At 33.6% G+C, this 16,037-nt stretch overlaps 1 protein-coding gene across 1 annotated transcript in view; it reads left to right on the top strand.

Moving 5' to 3' along the window:
* NDFIP2 (Nedd4 family interacting protein 2) overlaps positions 1-15,627 on the top strand; it is a 58,402-nt gene extending 42,775 nt beyond the window's left edge. Inside the window, exons 5-8 of the mRNA XM_019662172.1 lie at positions 4,480-4,604; positions 9,574-9,640; positions 12,292-12,397; positions 14,200-15,627. Coding sequence (XP_019517717.1) covers positions 4,480-4,604; positions 9,574-9,640; positions 12,292-12,395 — 296 coding nt within the window. The 3' untranslated portion in view covers positions 12,396-12,397; positions 14,200-15,627. The remainder of the gene's footprint in view (positions 1-4,479; positions 4,605-9,573; positions 9,641-12,291; positions 12,398-14,199) is intronic.
* The last annotated feature ends 410 nt before the right edge of the window (positions 15,628-16,037 follow it).

Genomic DNA, 16,037 nt, shown 5'->3' with positions numbered 1-16,037 from the left:
TCCCCCTCTTTCCCTCTCTCCCTCTCTCCCCCTCTCTCCCTCTCCCTTCTCTCCCTCTCCCCTGTACCCCCCTTGCTTCTGCAAAAAGACCACAGAAATGATATGCCCTTCTCAGTGCCTCGTTTCAGGGGAATGATCCGCATACATACATGTCTTAGTACTAGTGATATTAACTCTCATGACATCAGGTTAAGGTGATGTCTGCCAGCTCCCTTCACTGTAAAGTTACTGTTTTCCTCTTTTTTATTAATAAATACCTTGTGGCTATTGAAAATTTAAAGTATAGTCTTATCTATTTAATGGATAAACTGTAGTGTATAATAACCTTTCTAGGTTATCCTGCTAACCTCTGGTTAGGTGGGAGGCATTGATGGTAAAAAGGTCACTTGATATAGGGGTAAGAGACTTGGATGCCCCAGTCCTAGCTGTACCACTTACTTGCCTCATGACTTTAGGTGGAGCTTAATGTTCTAAATCTCAATTTGTCCTTCTGTGAAATGGAATTAAGTCTGACCTTGCTTTTCTTAAAAAGCTAATGTGAAGATCAAATGAGTGAAAATATATGAATGTCATAAATTATAGAGTTCTATTAAGTGAAGATGGTGGTGGTTCTCCTTCGCCATCCTTAACTGGGAATTCACCTTTTAGTTATAATAAGTAATATGATTTAAAGTGATTGGCAGCCTTCTTTCCAATGTCATTAACCTGTCTGAAGCTTCCTGATTTGCTTTCCTCCAAAGAAGGGCACTCTGAAGGTGAATGTGCAGAGGTGCAATCAGAGCAACACTAAGCATTCTTTACCAACCTTTCTGAGTTTTTTGCCTTGCTTCCCTGTTGCTTGCCCCCACATCTTACTTTTCCTAAGGAATGTAGGCTACATAGCTTCTTTTTTCTTGGGGTTCCATCTTGGTCCTTGCTTTGTGGGGAATAGGTGCCCTAAAGTTTCTAAGCTTTTTAATTATTACCCTAGGTTTCAGGGGGAACATAGCATGAATGGAGTACAGCTGAAAGGAAAGTGTTCTTTCCTCGGCATGCATAAGAAGTTCTCCTGCCTCTGCTACACATTGTTTTTTTATAGATTTTACACGCTTATGGTTTAGTGTACATTTCATTTTTTTTATTTTTAAATTTTTATTTATTGTTTTTGGCCAACTCTGACATGTCATAGAGGATCCAGAATTGAATGATTCTACCCTTTCTGTACTTTAAAGATCTATTCAGCTTTACTTTCTATCTCATAGGCCAGGGGCATAAAAAGCGAATCTATCTATGCTCAAGTGGTCACCAGCTTCACGATTTTCCTAATGCTTAACCCAATTAAAGATGGTTGAGTTATGTATTTGTCTGTTCCGTCTGCCATAACAAAATAGACTGGGTGGCATACAAATGGAAATTTATTTTCTGGAGGCTAGAAGTTCAAGATCAGGGTGCCAGAAACTTTGGTTTCTGGTGCTGATTCTTTTTCTGATTTGCAGATGGCTTGTTCTCACGTGACCTGTGCTCTACATGTGTGTGGAGATAGAGCTTTTTAATGTTTTTCTTCTTCCTGTATGTACACCAATCCTATCAGATTAGGGCTCTGCCTCATTTAACCTTAACTACCTCCCTCCCTCAAGACACTGTCTCTAAATACAACCACATTGGGGGTTACGGCTTCAATCACGAATTTTGAGGGGACACAGTTCAGGCCACACCAAGTTATATTATGTGAGCACACCTTATAGGAGTCTATACCACTGGCAGAGAACAGAAAGAAAACAATGGCTCAGTGAATACTTTTTTTGTTCCTTTGTATCTTACTCCTGGTGTGGGTGCAATGATATGAATAATAAACATTGCTAAGTCTGATTTTGAAGAAATTAGTTGGATAGTATTTGAACTATTTTTTCCCAAAGCTAAATGTGTACATACTCAAAGGCAGCGGTTCTCAACCTGTGGGTCACGACCCCTTTGGGGGTCGAACGACCCTTTCACAGGGGTCGCCTAAGACCATCGGAAAACAAAAAGATATTTACATTACGATTCATAACAGTAGCAAAATTACAGTTATAGAGTAGCAACGAAAATAATTTTATTTTGGGGGTCACCACATGAGGAACTGTATTAAGGGGTTGCGGCATTAGGAAGGTTGAGAACCACTGCTCAAAGGTAAAAATACACTTTTGGAATATTTTGCTGTTTTGTACCTTCTCCATCAGAGCTTTCTATGTTTTAACAACATGGCATGCTTACAAAATAATAGAACGTTTACAGCACACTGGGATAAAGGAAGAAGGTGCTCAGGGCTGGTGGCAGTCTGTCCTCTGCCCCAAACCTCACCTGCCTGCCCTGAGGGCCAAGGAGAGAAATATCTCAGCCAGTCACTAACACGTATGTGGCACAGCCGTTGGGGAATCTCTACCGCTATTGGTTAATGTAAATTCTTTATTTTAAATATAAAATTATTTTTTGATTAGCTAAGTGTTTTCCCCCACAACTAATACAAATATTAACCAATTAGATATAGAGTAGCTATTTCTAATAGAATATTCTATGATAATGGAAATATTCAATATCTCTGCTGTCTAGTAATATGGTAGCTACAAGCCACATGGGATTATTAATCATTTGAAATGTGACTTGTGCAACTGAGGAACTGAATTTTTAATTTTATTTAGTTTTAATCAAATTTAAATAACCTTGTAGAGGAGCAGGAGTTCCTGGGGCAGGAGGAGGAAGAGGCAGTGTGGCTAATGGCATTTGATAGCACAGAGATAGGTAGCAAAATACTGATAGATATCTATGTTTAAAAAAGAAAAAGTGGGAAGTTAAACAAGCTTTATTTCCAACAGTGTCTCCTGAATTTTTTTTTTTAACAGAAAAGATAAAACCTATTATGTAAGGTGAAGAGAGCCTTTTGTATGGCTAGTAATGATAGCTAACACTTCTTCAGCAATCACCATGTCCCTGGTTCTATACTGTGCTAAGCTCTTTACATTCTTTATCTTAATCCTCTTAGCAACCTTGTGGAGTAGGTACTTACAGATCAGAGAACGCTGGCTCACAGCATGAGTCCAAGGTCACATATCTAGTGAGTGAGTACACTGACTCAGACACAGGTCTCTTGTTCCTTCTGACTGTTCCTTCTGAACGTATAATACAGCTTCCCCAAATGATCAAGAAAGCTGAGACTAGAAAGCATTAGGAAGAAATTACTAGAATAGGGAAATTGCTTCAAAGCAACAGCTATTTCATTTAAACTTATCCCAATATGCCTCCTCTTTGTCTTCAGAATTCTGAAAAAAATCAGAATTTCTCTAGGCAATGTACTATTCTCTCAGGTTTAGTTGGAGCTACGTAGAGCAAGAGGGTGGACACTGAACAGGACCAAACCCAGGCTCAAGTTGATCTTTAGAAGTTTAATTAATATTACTGTTATTATTTTCGTAATATTGACATCTTGGGCACAAATAGGGCACCCTGATTATATATCTCAAGGACCTATGTCAGAATGGTTTCAGCTACATGTAATAGAAAACCCTTATTCCACTGTTTTAATTAGTTAGGAGATTATCTCACAAGACACGCAGTCCAAAGGCACAGAAAGCAGCTGTGTTGTGGCTCTGCTTTTTTTTTTTTTTTGCTTTTCTTCACTCTCCCCGACTAGGAGTGATGGTTTAATCCTCAGGCTGATAACAAGATTCCTGCAACAGCTCCAGGTATTATGTCCAAAGATGCAGTCAAAGAGGAGAGGCCATTTCTTTTTACATAAGAGTACTCAATCGTGTAATAAATTGCCATGTATCCATCACCCAGCTTCAACAGTGATCAATTTAGAGCCACTGTTTTTTTACCTCTATTCCATCCTCCTTCCCCTTGCTGTGTTTTTAAGAACCAAGGAATGTTTTTCAGAAGATTTAAAAAAATCATTGGCAGGGAGTCTCACACTCCTGTGATTTTCCTCAGACTACTTGGGACCCACCTTTCTGGGCTAAGCGTGGGATCCAGCCTCCTCTGACGGGGGTCTGTAGAGGTGGGTGGGTTCCTGTGTAAAACAAGGTTTCGTTAGACATGAGGAAGAGGCAATGAATGGTATCTGCACTGAGAACCTTATTTTATAATTTTTTCAGCTCATTTTTAATATTGGCTGATTGGCTGATTGCTTAGGCTGAGCTTTTTGGGTGGGATCACATGGGCTACACTGTGACCTGGTTTTTGTCTTGTTTAAAAATGTTTCACCCATTGGTGATAAGCTTTAAGGAATTAATTCCTGTTGATCAAACTGACAACAAACCAAGCTTGCCATTTGTTAATGTATAATAATAAATAACATACATTTGCAAAAGGTAAACTATAGTTTATAAAGAAGCTAAATTGGTACAGAGGTAAATGAAAGGGAACTGCTGTTTCCACTGAGCAGTGAAGTGTTGTTAATATCAAGTCTCTGTTAATTTGTTTCCAAAGTATGGTTTTTAAAAGAACTGTTTCTCTTACTTTTAGTGGCATTTATTTTCAACTGGCTTGGATTTTGCTTATCCTTCTGTATCACCAACACCATAGCTGGAAGGTATGGTGCCATCTGTGGATTTGGCCTGTCATTGATCAAATGGATCCTTATTGTCAGAGTGAGTGTCCTGATAACCTCTATCACTTTTATTTCTAAAATTAAAATATGTGAAATTTCCTGTGTGGTTCATAAATGTTCATTTTTAAGCATATGAATTCAATTATTTTTACTTATGTCTTAATTCCTGGGCTTAATTATTATAGTGATCTCTGTGGTGTAACCATTTATAACTGTATTTATATGAGAACTTGTTGGTAGAGTAATCCCCCCTTATCTGCAGTTTTGCTTTCTGCTGTCTGTTACCTGCCGTCAGCTGTGGTCCAAAAATATTAAATGGAAAATTCCAGATATTTTGAGAGAGAAAGACCACATTCACATAACTTTCTATTACAGTATTGTTATAATTGTTCTATTTCATTATTGTTGTTAATCTCTTACTGTACCTCATTTATAAATTAATCTTTACCATAGGTATGTGTATATAGGAAAAACATAGTATATACAGAGTTCAGTACTGTCCACGGTTTCAGGCATCCACTGGGGGTATTGGAGCATATCCCTCAAAGATAAGGGAGGACTGTTGTGTATGGAAAGAGCTTTGAAAGCAGAAAAACTTGAGTTTGAACCTCATCTTTTTGATATAACTGTTTGAACTTTAAGTTTTTAAATCATTCTGAGCATTAGTTTCTTGATAGTAGGCTGATAATAGTTGCCTTTCAGAATTTATGTGAGGTATGGAAATAATATAATTGAAATACCTAGCCTAGTTTCTGTACAGATACGTGCTCAGTAACATGGCTATGACTATTGTGACATAGTGCAGTCATGCTAAAGTCAGTTAAAACATAAAAAGTTCTATTGGTTAGTAAAAATATCACGAACTTAAATATCTTCTTATTCTTTTATTTTTTTTTGTAACATTAATTGCTCAAAAGTAAAGCACAGGCCTTTAAAGTGAAGTGGCTGTTAGAACTCATCTTTTCCCCCTTATGGTTTTTTTTTGTTGTTGTTGGGGTATTGGGGGGAAGGGAACAATGCTGGGGAATTGGAGGAAGGGGAACAGACAAGATGCTGTCCTTTTTGTTCTTCAGTCTAGTTGTGGAGGACGCAGTGTCACTGGCCCGCATATGTGGGATTTGAACTGGGGCCCTCTGGCATCCCAAGCCAGTTCTTAACCATCACGCCACTCGGCCGGCCCCCCCCCTTATGGTTTTAACTAAGCCTTTCTTATTTTCTTGCTGTTCCTGGTAGTCATTTTGTGTCTACCTCTTATGTACAAGACAGCGTGTAGGAAGACAACAAGGATCAGTCCTTTTCTTTCTCCTATCTCAACAACCTTTCTAGTCCCGGCAGAGTTCTCTGTAAGAGTTGCACAGGCAGCACTGTTCTTAGCATCACCTTCCCCCAGCTCTAGCTTTGCCTGTTGAAGGTCACTTTGGGCTCCATTTCACAAAGCTTTTTCCCTAGTTTCTTTAGGATAAGACCTAGAAGAATGTTCCAAAGTGGCTTTATTTATTGTTTTAATAAGTCTTAAAAGTACCTACTTATTTAAGTGCTATTATACTATAGATCATATTTATTTAAACATTGATTTCTAATTGAATGAGTCCAATCCTCAAATTTTCAGTATAATCAAATACCTAACATGTCAGCTGCTCTTAAATGCTTCAGACACTTCAGTTATGTTACCTGCATTATCAAATTGATTAAAACATTACTCATTACAAAAATATTTTGCACTATGGATTTAATGTGTTTTTCATTATTTTTAAATTTATTTTATCGCTCCCATGGTTTCAGTAATCTTATCAGACCAACCTCTCCATTAAGACTAGATTATAGGTTTTTTGGTTATTAGTTGATTTTTGGTTGGGACCTGTGGATTGGCTCCTTCTAAGATGACTAAACTTGAGTCATTGTAAGAATTGCCCCCTGGCAGGTTTATGTTCTAATTTTATTTTAAAAAATGTAAAGTGGGTTCCCACCATGAGCATAAAAACTGTTAGGTGTTAATGGAACATATAAAGATAAAGAGACAATCCTGCTCTTACAGAAGTTATTATTAGAAAAACCTCAAAAAGTTGGAGCTAGATTGGTAAGCCTTGGCTATATTATTAATAGAGTTAATTACTGTTATTCAAGTGGTGTTTCTTATCTAAGTCACAGAACTCAGAAAATGATTTGAGGACTATTTTCTCAATCCTCCAGAAGTTGGTAAATTGCTAATATTATTCTAGATTCATAAAAAAGAAATTAGTCCATTGCTTTTAGGGCCCGATTCTCTCATAGAACCCTAGGTTAGATTATCTAGGAATCAAATACAGTTAGTATGATAAGATGGGGAGCTTCAATTCAAAGACTGGAGTTTTTCAAAGTTTTGTAGGGTATGTTCTCCCATCAGGTTTGATCACCAGGGTTATTTAGTTTCCCTTTAAAATACCTTTATTGAATTAAGGTTAATATTATATCTTTCATGTGTATTGAGAATTAATATAAGAAAAGGATTTTAAAAATCTTTTGTATAAAATAATAATAGCTGCCATACATTAGTATGTTCCAGGTATAATTTGTGACAAACACTAAATCTTTAACCCTATATGTATCAGTGATGCTGGTGACAATCCAGCCATTTTATTGATGATGAAACGAAGAATAAAAAGAATCTAATAACTTGCTTAATGTCCCACAGTTTGTATACGGTTTAGGATCTAGCTTGGTCTCAATTCAGTGCCTGTTCTAATTCTGTGCTGCCTCTGTACTTTTATTATAATGCTCCAAGCAGTAAATTCCCCTTGGAGGTCCATGCTGAGAGAAAGGTTTTTCTCTTAAAAGCCTGGTATTTCCTTTTATTAGATAATACGTAATTTATAAATCATACTGCTGCTTTCCTTTTTGTTTCTGAATTGCCATGAACCTCAGATTTAGTGTAAATATCTTTAGCTCAAGATTCTGATATTATTTCTGCCTAAGGCTTTTGACATTTTTATTGTTGTTTAAATATGCATATGTGTTTTATTAAAAAACAATTTTTAATGAAAGTAGACCAGATATAAACAATAAATTACTGGTGTCATATTAACAATTTTTTTGAAAGTAGATAACATGTAAACAATAAATGACGTTATATTAATAAAATCAGAAAAATTCTTGTTGGTTCATTTATTTTCCAAAATTTGATTTCTACTGCCTGTGATTGGCCAATCAATTTTATGTATGTATGTATGTATGTATGTACGTATTTATTTAAAAAACAACAACTTGGCTCAGCCCTATGAATTTCAGAATTTTAAAACATGTTTGATAACTCAGTCATTAACCCAAAAGCTTATTAGTTTATTCTTGTTACATAATGAATCTTTCTCTTTGACTTCAAGGTGAAGGTAATTATATTCTTCACTTGGGAGTAAATAAAGAATAGCTTTAGGTGAAGAATGACATTGTTCTCATTTTCTGATTGCCCATTGCCACCTAACATTATATTAAATATATTTTAAAATTGGAAAGCTAAAAATGGATTGCTTTCACTTTCCATTTCTTTTTATTCTAGTAGCCTTTAAAACTTATATGAAACTTATTAGAAATAAGAAAACTTATTTCTAATTATTAACCACTTAATTAAAAGTAGTGTAGTGCAGTCTTATCTTACAAGCTATATTTTCCCAATTTTCTAGTTCTCTCTTCATTATACATGTTTGAAGGTGTAAGAATATGTAGGATTTGCATCTTTAATGGTACGAGGAATTTTTCAATCTTTGAAATTTTCAAAAGTCTAAGCTGAGAATTTAGACTTTTCTAAATGAATCATGGTTCATTTATAAATTGTAAATACTTCCTGTGGAAACACTTAAAAAAGCTTTAAAAAACAGATTTAGATAATCTTTAGTAGATATCCTTCCTCAATAGTGACATTATTTACAATTTGTAAGCATTTTTGTTACTACCAAAGCTATTGGATTTTTAAGCTTTTATGGAAACTACCAATGAATGGTTGGAAATAATTACCTATAAAGTTGGAAATAGATACTTTTAATTAATTTCAGGTTTGAAGACAAATCTATGTTGAGCAAAATTATTTTTAGTTAAATCAGATTTATTTTGGAGACCAATGGAAACAATAGATAAAACAAACTAATTTTTAATAGTTTTAGAATAGATTATATTAAACACTTTAAAAAATTATTTGAAGCATTGTTAGATCCTACAGAGTAATAGGGAAGAATGATCTGAAGTAACTGAAGAAAATTAGGTTGACTTTTTTTTTTTTCTCTTTTTTCTTTTTTGGGTTGACGTTTTAAAAAACTTAAAAAATAATAAATGATGAGAGCTAGAACCTAATCAAGGAAAAGTAGCTGTGTCCAGTAGCATCACACCCGGCCTTCCATCTGCCTGTTTATATTCTTTTCCCACAGAGAATGTAAAACTGCCTGCCACGGCCACTGTTAGGAGGAACTGTGGAAATGCCACTTCAAGGTTCATTTAGCTGTTCTCAGCTCACTGTTGGGAACTGAATACTAGAGCATCTAGTTTGAAAGTAAAAAGACTGTGATGAGCTGGGGGTCTGTTATGTGGCTAGTATTCTTGGCAGTGATTAACAGTAGGGGGTGTACAGAAGGTCAAAAGTCCTTCTTTTTAGAGGTCAGCGGAACATCCCCATCTGATAAGATTAAACTAATGTGGATTTTGGTGTTAATATCTAAAGCAGCGGGTTGCTATAGTGTATTTGGGATGGTAGTTGTGGCTTTGAGAGATTATGCAAAACTTGACATGTGAACTCTTTAATGAGAAAATGTTGGATTTTCTTACAAGCAGTTTGAAACTGATTTTTGTTTCTAAAATATTTTGCATATGTTTTTGCTCTGTTTTTTTCTTCAGTAATTATATACGTATGTCATTAAGTATTTTTTTTGCTTTGTTTTTATTTTTGTGCTGTTTTGAAGTGCTAAAGAAATCATTCTGAAACAGGCTAATCTATGAGTTTCAAATTTAAGTACACAAATATGATTAATATATTTATGTTTACTCCATAGTTTTCTGATTATTTTACTGGATATTTTAATGGACAGTACTGGCTTTGGTGGATATTTCTTGTACTTGGTAAGTTTATTCTCAATGCATTTCACTTTGATTAATTTGCATTTAGTTTTACTTTGATATTTCCTAAAATTGTAAGGTGTAAATACATTGTGTTACAGCTTATGTGGAAATAATTGTTCTATAAAATTCTCATATCTAAACACTTATATCATCTCAGCTATTCAAATAATTCTACATAGTATTATAGATTTCTTTGGTTTAAAATCCAGAGTCATTTAATTTAAAGAATCACTGGTTGAATGACAATTGAATACTACAAATATTGAAAATTCTAACGTGATTAAAAAATAATTGTCTTCAGTATCTATCTTAGAAAATATATATACAGAATTTCTTGTAATGATCTTAGAAAATGTTAAGAGCAGGATAGTTGCAAGTTCTATTCATTCTCTTAGTTTGGGATCACTGAAACAGTATTTATACTTCTGAAATATACCCTGCATTAACCATTAATCAGCCAGACACAGGGAAGGCGTCATGCCTGACAATCACTGTACTTCTCTCTTTGAGTTATCTTCTTATAAGGCATGCCTTTTTATTAACATTAATGAATTTTATGGATTTGCGTTTTTTGTTCTCTTGTGTTTTCCCGTAAGATGTATGATAATTAAGTTAATCTTAACATCACATTATACCTTTAACCCACATTTCAAACTTATTTACTAACATGAAGAATACATCTTGTTTCTGGGTAGGTTTAAAAGCCCACAGTTTCTCTAATAAAATAATTGTACCAGAAAATGATAGCATTTCAGTAGGTGGCAGTCTTCTCCTTGAGTTTTTATTTAGTCCTACTATTGGATGTATAGAATCTTTTGGGATTCAAATTCTTAGTGGTCAGTTAAGGTCACTAAAAATTCTTCCTTTAATAATTATAGTGCTGTGATTTTGTTGGGGAGTAAGACTCATACAGCGTTTAGCCATTTTTTTATATTAATTGTATTGTGACTCCTGAATTCTGTGCTTTTTGAGGTTCTTCCTTAAAAGGGAAAAAAATATATAAAGTCTATTAGGTAGTTAAGTATATTAAATGAGTATATTTGCTTATATAGCATTAAGGGTTTGAGGAATCTTAGGAAGACAACTATGGGACAGAGTGGAATGCAGAGGACAAGCCTCGTTCCACATCAGAGCCATAATCAAGCATTGAGGGGAATGTGAAAATTTAATTCGTGATCAAAATGTTGCTCTCACATGTACTCAAGAATGTTGAGCACATTGTAGAACTCAGAAACTATAGCTATTGAGTGATTGGTTTCTAGATATGAATTGGCTTATTGTAGAAAATGTCTGAGCAGGACAAAATATGTCTTAGAAACAGCAGCATCATAGACAAAAGAAGGAATTTAACAAATAATTGTAGCTTACATTTTCCAATAATACTTTTACATTTGGATCACAACACCATAATCTTTGAACAGCATCTGGAAGGACATGGTGATGGAATTCAGAGTGGGGTCACAAATGGAAGGAGTTAGGCTATGGGAAGCAGATGGGATCAGATTTAGCTGAAATTTATACCTCTTGTTTAAGTCCTTGTTTGTATATCTCTTCTGTCTTTCCTCTCTAATTTATTATAACCATGCTTCTTTTTTTTTTTTAGTGCTTCGATTACTAGTTAGGGTACAAATTTAGTTTGGCACTTGCATTTTAAATTGACAGACCTTTCCTCCTTGTGAGAAAAGTTACATGCATACATATATTCTGTTTTTGGTTTTCCCCCTACCATCACCTGGTTAAAAATTTACTGGAGTTAATAAATGTTTCCCTTAGAATTGTATGCTTGAGTATATCAACGACTTAATTCTGCTAATGTACTACTTTTTATATTTAGCTAATATTTTTCATCCGAAGGGTTGAAGCATTTCACAGGTGTTGTTTTATTAATTATTAAGGACACCTGTGATGTAAATGTTTATTATTTAAAAATACTATTTTACAGAGAACACTGAGACAGGTATAAGATATACCCTAAATCATTTAAAAAATTACCAGAGTAGCTGCTTTCCAAAGTCTTCTTTCCTGATTCTTTTAATCTTATTTTTTAGTATAAGTTAGTCTTTTATTAATTGAAAATGAGAACTGATAATTAAAATTATTTACATAATGCACATATCTTCAGATACAGATTTCACTGATGCCAGGCACGTGATGTTGCTAGACAGGCTTATTGGTTTTATGCCACAATTGGTAGCGTTAATTTGCACTTATGTATACTTTAGATCAGTAAATATGTCTTAGTTTGCTTGGTAGCTATATTAATTGAAAGTTTTGGTAAAATGGTATTTCTGTGAGTTGAATCAGTTTAACTGCATTGGGTATCTTTGCTATTTAAAGAAATCATTTAATAAATGTATATTTTTGTGGAATTCTGAATTTGCATGACTGGATTTGCTTAAATTTTTACTTTAGGAACATCTAGGCTTAATAAGTTGAAACAATTTTTAGGTGGCAGTAAAATTTTATTATATTTCCTCATGCTGGAGTTTTCATTATAGTGTAAAATATACTATGGAATGAAGGGAATTCTATAAATTAAATTTCTTAAGCCAAGAGGATCTTGTTTATAATTGTCTATTTTAAATATACGCGTATCATGCACCCTTTCTGTATAAGACCATAGTACATCTATATTATTTCAACCTTCTCAGGCCTGCTCCTTTTCTTCAGAGGATTTGTTAATTATCTAAAAGTTAGAAACATGTCTGAAAGTATGGCAGCTGCTCATAGGACAAGATATTTCTTCTTATTATAGAGGTAAGAAATATTAATGTATTAACTCTGTTCATTTCCCTTATGTATTTAAATTCACCAGGTGCATATTCATTGTTCAATGTGTATTCATGTTATTTACTCAAATTTGGGATATTCGACATATTTTATACTGTCAACAATCAGCTTATTGAAATTTAATAAATTGTGAGCTTTTAAAGATAGATTTTTAAAATTGAATTTCATAAATTTTAATTTTTTAAATATATAATGAGTAAACTGAAACTTTGACCACAGGGTATATACGAAATAACCACCAGCACAAAAATCTGAAGGCTTGAAAAACAAAATATGATAAAACATTTACACAGAAGAGATGAGCATTTTGCGTAATATTCAGACATCTGGTGAAAAGAACACACACACACACACACACACACACACACACACACACACACACACACACAAATCGGTGATTGAGAAGCAATTTGCCATGCACTGATCTTAACAAACTCGATGAAGGAATGAGAGTTGTATGAAAAAAATGGGAGCTCTGTTATTATTTTCTTAATGCATGCCAGTTTGTACCAACAATGAAGGCAGCAACTTGAATAAATGGAAATTAAAGAAATGAGCAGAGGTTGTCTTATTAGTGATCCAATGAGTTTCTGGAGACTGTATAGTAATAGCATTTATTTATTTATTGTGGAACTAGTAGTATCTTCACATGAAAAACCTCTTCTTTCTACCCTCTATCCTACTTTTGAAAGCAAGAACCAAACACTTCATATCTATAAATGATTTGAACTTTTAAAGTATTTGACTGCATAAACAGAATATCTCCTGAAACACTTCTGGATTTATCTACAAGTACAAAATGTTTCAAGGGTACTATGTACTAAGTATTCTTCGTATAAATAATTTGTATGGTTTGTGATTTGGTTACTTAAATTTTATTTTTAACTTATGTGAGTTTTTCGTATGCTAACATAAATTATTTGTTTCTACTGAAGAGTGCAATGAATACAGTTGTATTTCGGGGTCATATTAAAGTATCATTTTAAGTGTTCCATTTAGATCCTCCCCAAAAGATGTCACATTTTCTCTTTAATCAGTAAAATGTCTTTGCATGTAGTAACATTAGGAATTTTTCAGTTTTAAAGTAAGATAAAAGGCAAAGTAATTACACTAATTTAAATGGCTTTCTGTGGGTATTCAGCATGATTATCTTGTTTGCATTTGCAAGAGTATAAACCAGCGGTTCTCAACCTGTGGGTTGTGACCCTTTTGGGGGTCGAACGACCCTTTCATAGGGGTCGCCTAAGACCATCGGAAAACAAAATGATATTTACATTACGATTCATAACAGTAGCAAAATTAGTTATAGAGTAGCAATGAAAATATTTTTATGGTTGGGGTCACCACAACATGAGGAACTGTATTAAGGGATCGCAGCATTAGGAAGGTTGAGAACCGCTGGTCTAAACCATAATGTAAATGCTTTCTGGATGTCCTATAGAAGCTTTAAACTTCAGAAGATACTCTGAGGGCCGGCTGAGTGGCTCAGTTGGTTAAGAGCTCACTCAAGAGTGCGAGCTCTGAGCAACAGAGTCACCAGTTCAATTCCCAGCCCGAGCTGAGTTGCCGTTGAGCTGCCAACAGGTGGCAGGATGGCTCAGCTAAAAAAAAATAAAAATAAAAAAGATACTCTGATATATGCTACTCTGTCACCTTTAGAAAAACCTGTATACTTAATATAATACTGCTGTAAAATGGGGTTATATTGTATTATCATTACGTAAGTGCAATTTAATACATTTTAAGACTAATTCTTTCTTTGTCCCTAGACTGCATCAACCAGACATTCCTTTGTTATATCAATGTGAAATTTCCAGATCATCTGTAAACCTACAACTTTAATAGAATAGAAGACTACTATAACAGAAGACAAATTAGTCAAGAAAAGATACAGCTTCAAAGTTGAATAGCAGGGTGGTTTATGCCTAAAAGCCATTTCTGTTCATTCTCTTAAGTATTTATATTTCATTTGTTTTGCACATTTGCATATGTGCCCATTTTAAAAGATTTGCATATACTTGAAAGAAACCATTAAATTGTATCAGTGAAGTCCAGTCACCTTTGGTTAATCAGTGATACAATTGAAAGAGTTGAGTGGTAAACAGTCTTCCAGCATGTAAATGCCATTGACTTCTGACCTGACATTTAGTATAATAAAAATGAAATTATTAACCATGTCAAATGCTTTAGTTTCTGGTTCTTAGATTCATCTAGTAACCTTATACATGAAATACCCTTTGTTATATATAAAGGTTTTTGAAATTTGCAATGCTGATTATTAGAAAGGCTTAGTCAGATTTTTGAACATGATTTTACATTATTATTTGGCAAAGCTCTTTCTGTAAATAACCATGCTTAAATTACTTTCTGCATTATTAGAAATTGTGTCTACTTAGCTTTTCATTAGTTTTAAATTAAGTGAACTTAATATATACAGAAAAATTGGGTGTTAAAGATAGTTTGTTTTAGGACAAATTTTAAGAAAGTATGGGTATTCTACAATACATGTCCTTTATAAGAATTTTTTTTTTAAGGGACTTGGCGGTTTTAGGGATTCTCAAATGAGAAACTTAGTTTTTAATCATTGCCCTCTTAGAAATTCTTATAGGAAGAGATTGTATTAGGTATTATATTTATTTAAGACATCTTTGAAAATTAATTTTTTTGACTAAGATATTCTCATTTACATTTGTCTTTTTAAAGGCCAATAAAAGTATCTTTCAATATCATTGTTATAATTTTTAGATACTTAGTTTGTTAAATTTAGCAAATAAAAACTTGTATAGCTTCTTGCTTTATGATGGTAGGATTAACTTGTAAAAATCATATCCTGAATTGAGAAATGTGTCTGTGGAATATAGGGGTGTGGGCTGTGTATGTGTGTGGCGAGAGTGTATGTGACCATTATTACAACTGGAATCGACTCTCTATCCATAAGCTATTATTACATTTGGCAAATCATTTTATGTCTCATCTGTTTTTCTTTTCAGTTACATCTTTGCTTTTGAATGCCAACAATAAAAATAATGGAAATTATATCTTTTAAACTTAAAAGTCATTTAATACAGCTAAATAGAACGTAAAATTGCTTACTTAAGTTTATTATTAGACATTGACTAACTACTAAAAGATGCATCTAAAACTATTCAGGGACATTTTTCCATTTCTGAAAAAATAAAATTTATTATTCTTTGAAACTTCTTTTGTATTTATCTGTATTTTCTGATTTATTGCATTGTCTTTGATAAATAAAACATGCAGTTTTGTTTTTGCTAATTGAGCCTTCTATATTTTGTTTTCCCTCATTCAGTCTCTTCCTCTGCATAGAATTTTTATTGTTGATTTAAGTACTTATGTTAAACCCCTTGAAGTAAAGCAATAGCATGGGGTAAAGAAAACAATAGTTTCCAAATTAGTGCCTAATTTGGAAATTAATTAAAATTAGAATGTACTTATAAGAAACATAAACTCATGTTAGATCTTTATCTCATTAATTTCCTATAGACCTATACTTTGTTCTTTTAATAATTTTTAAATGGAATTAAGCTATGATGCATGGTAATTTTAAATTACTAGCTCAGATATTACATATTCATTTACTAAAATT

The sequence above is a fragment of the Hipposideros armiger genome, unplaced genomic scaffold, assembly GCF_001890085.2.
Source record: "Hipposideros armiger isolate ML-2016 unplaced genomic scaffold, ASM189008v1 scaffold_368, whole genome shotgun sequence".
In the NCBI taxonomy this organism is placed as follows: domain Eukaryota; kingdom Metazoa; phylum Chordata; class Mammalia; order Chiroptera; family Hipposideridae; genus Hipposideros; species Hipposideros armiger.
The sequence above is the reverse complement of the archived record's forward strand: the minus strand, read 5'-3'. Positions and strand labels throughout refer to the sequence as shown.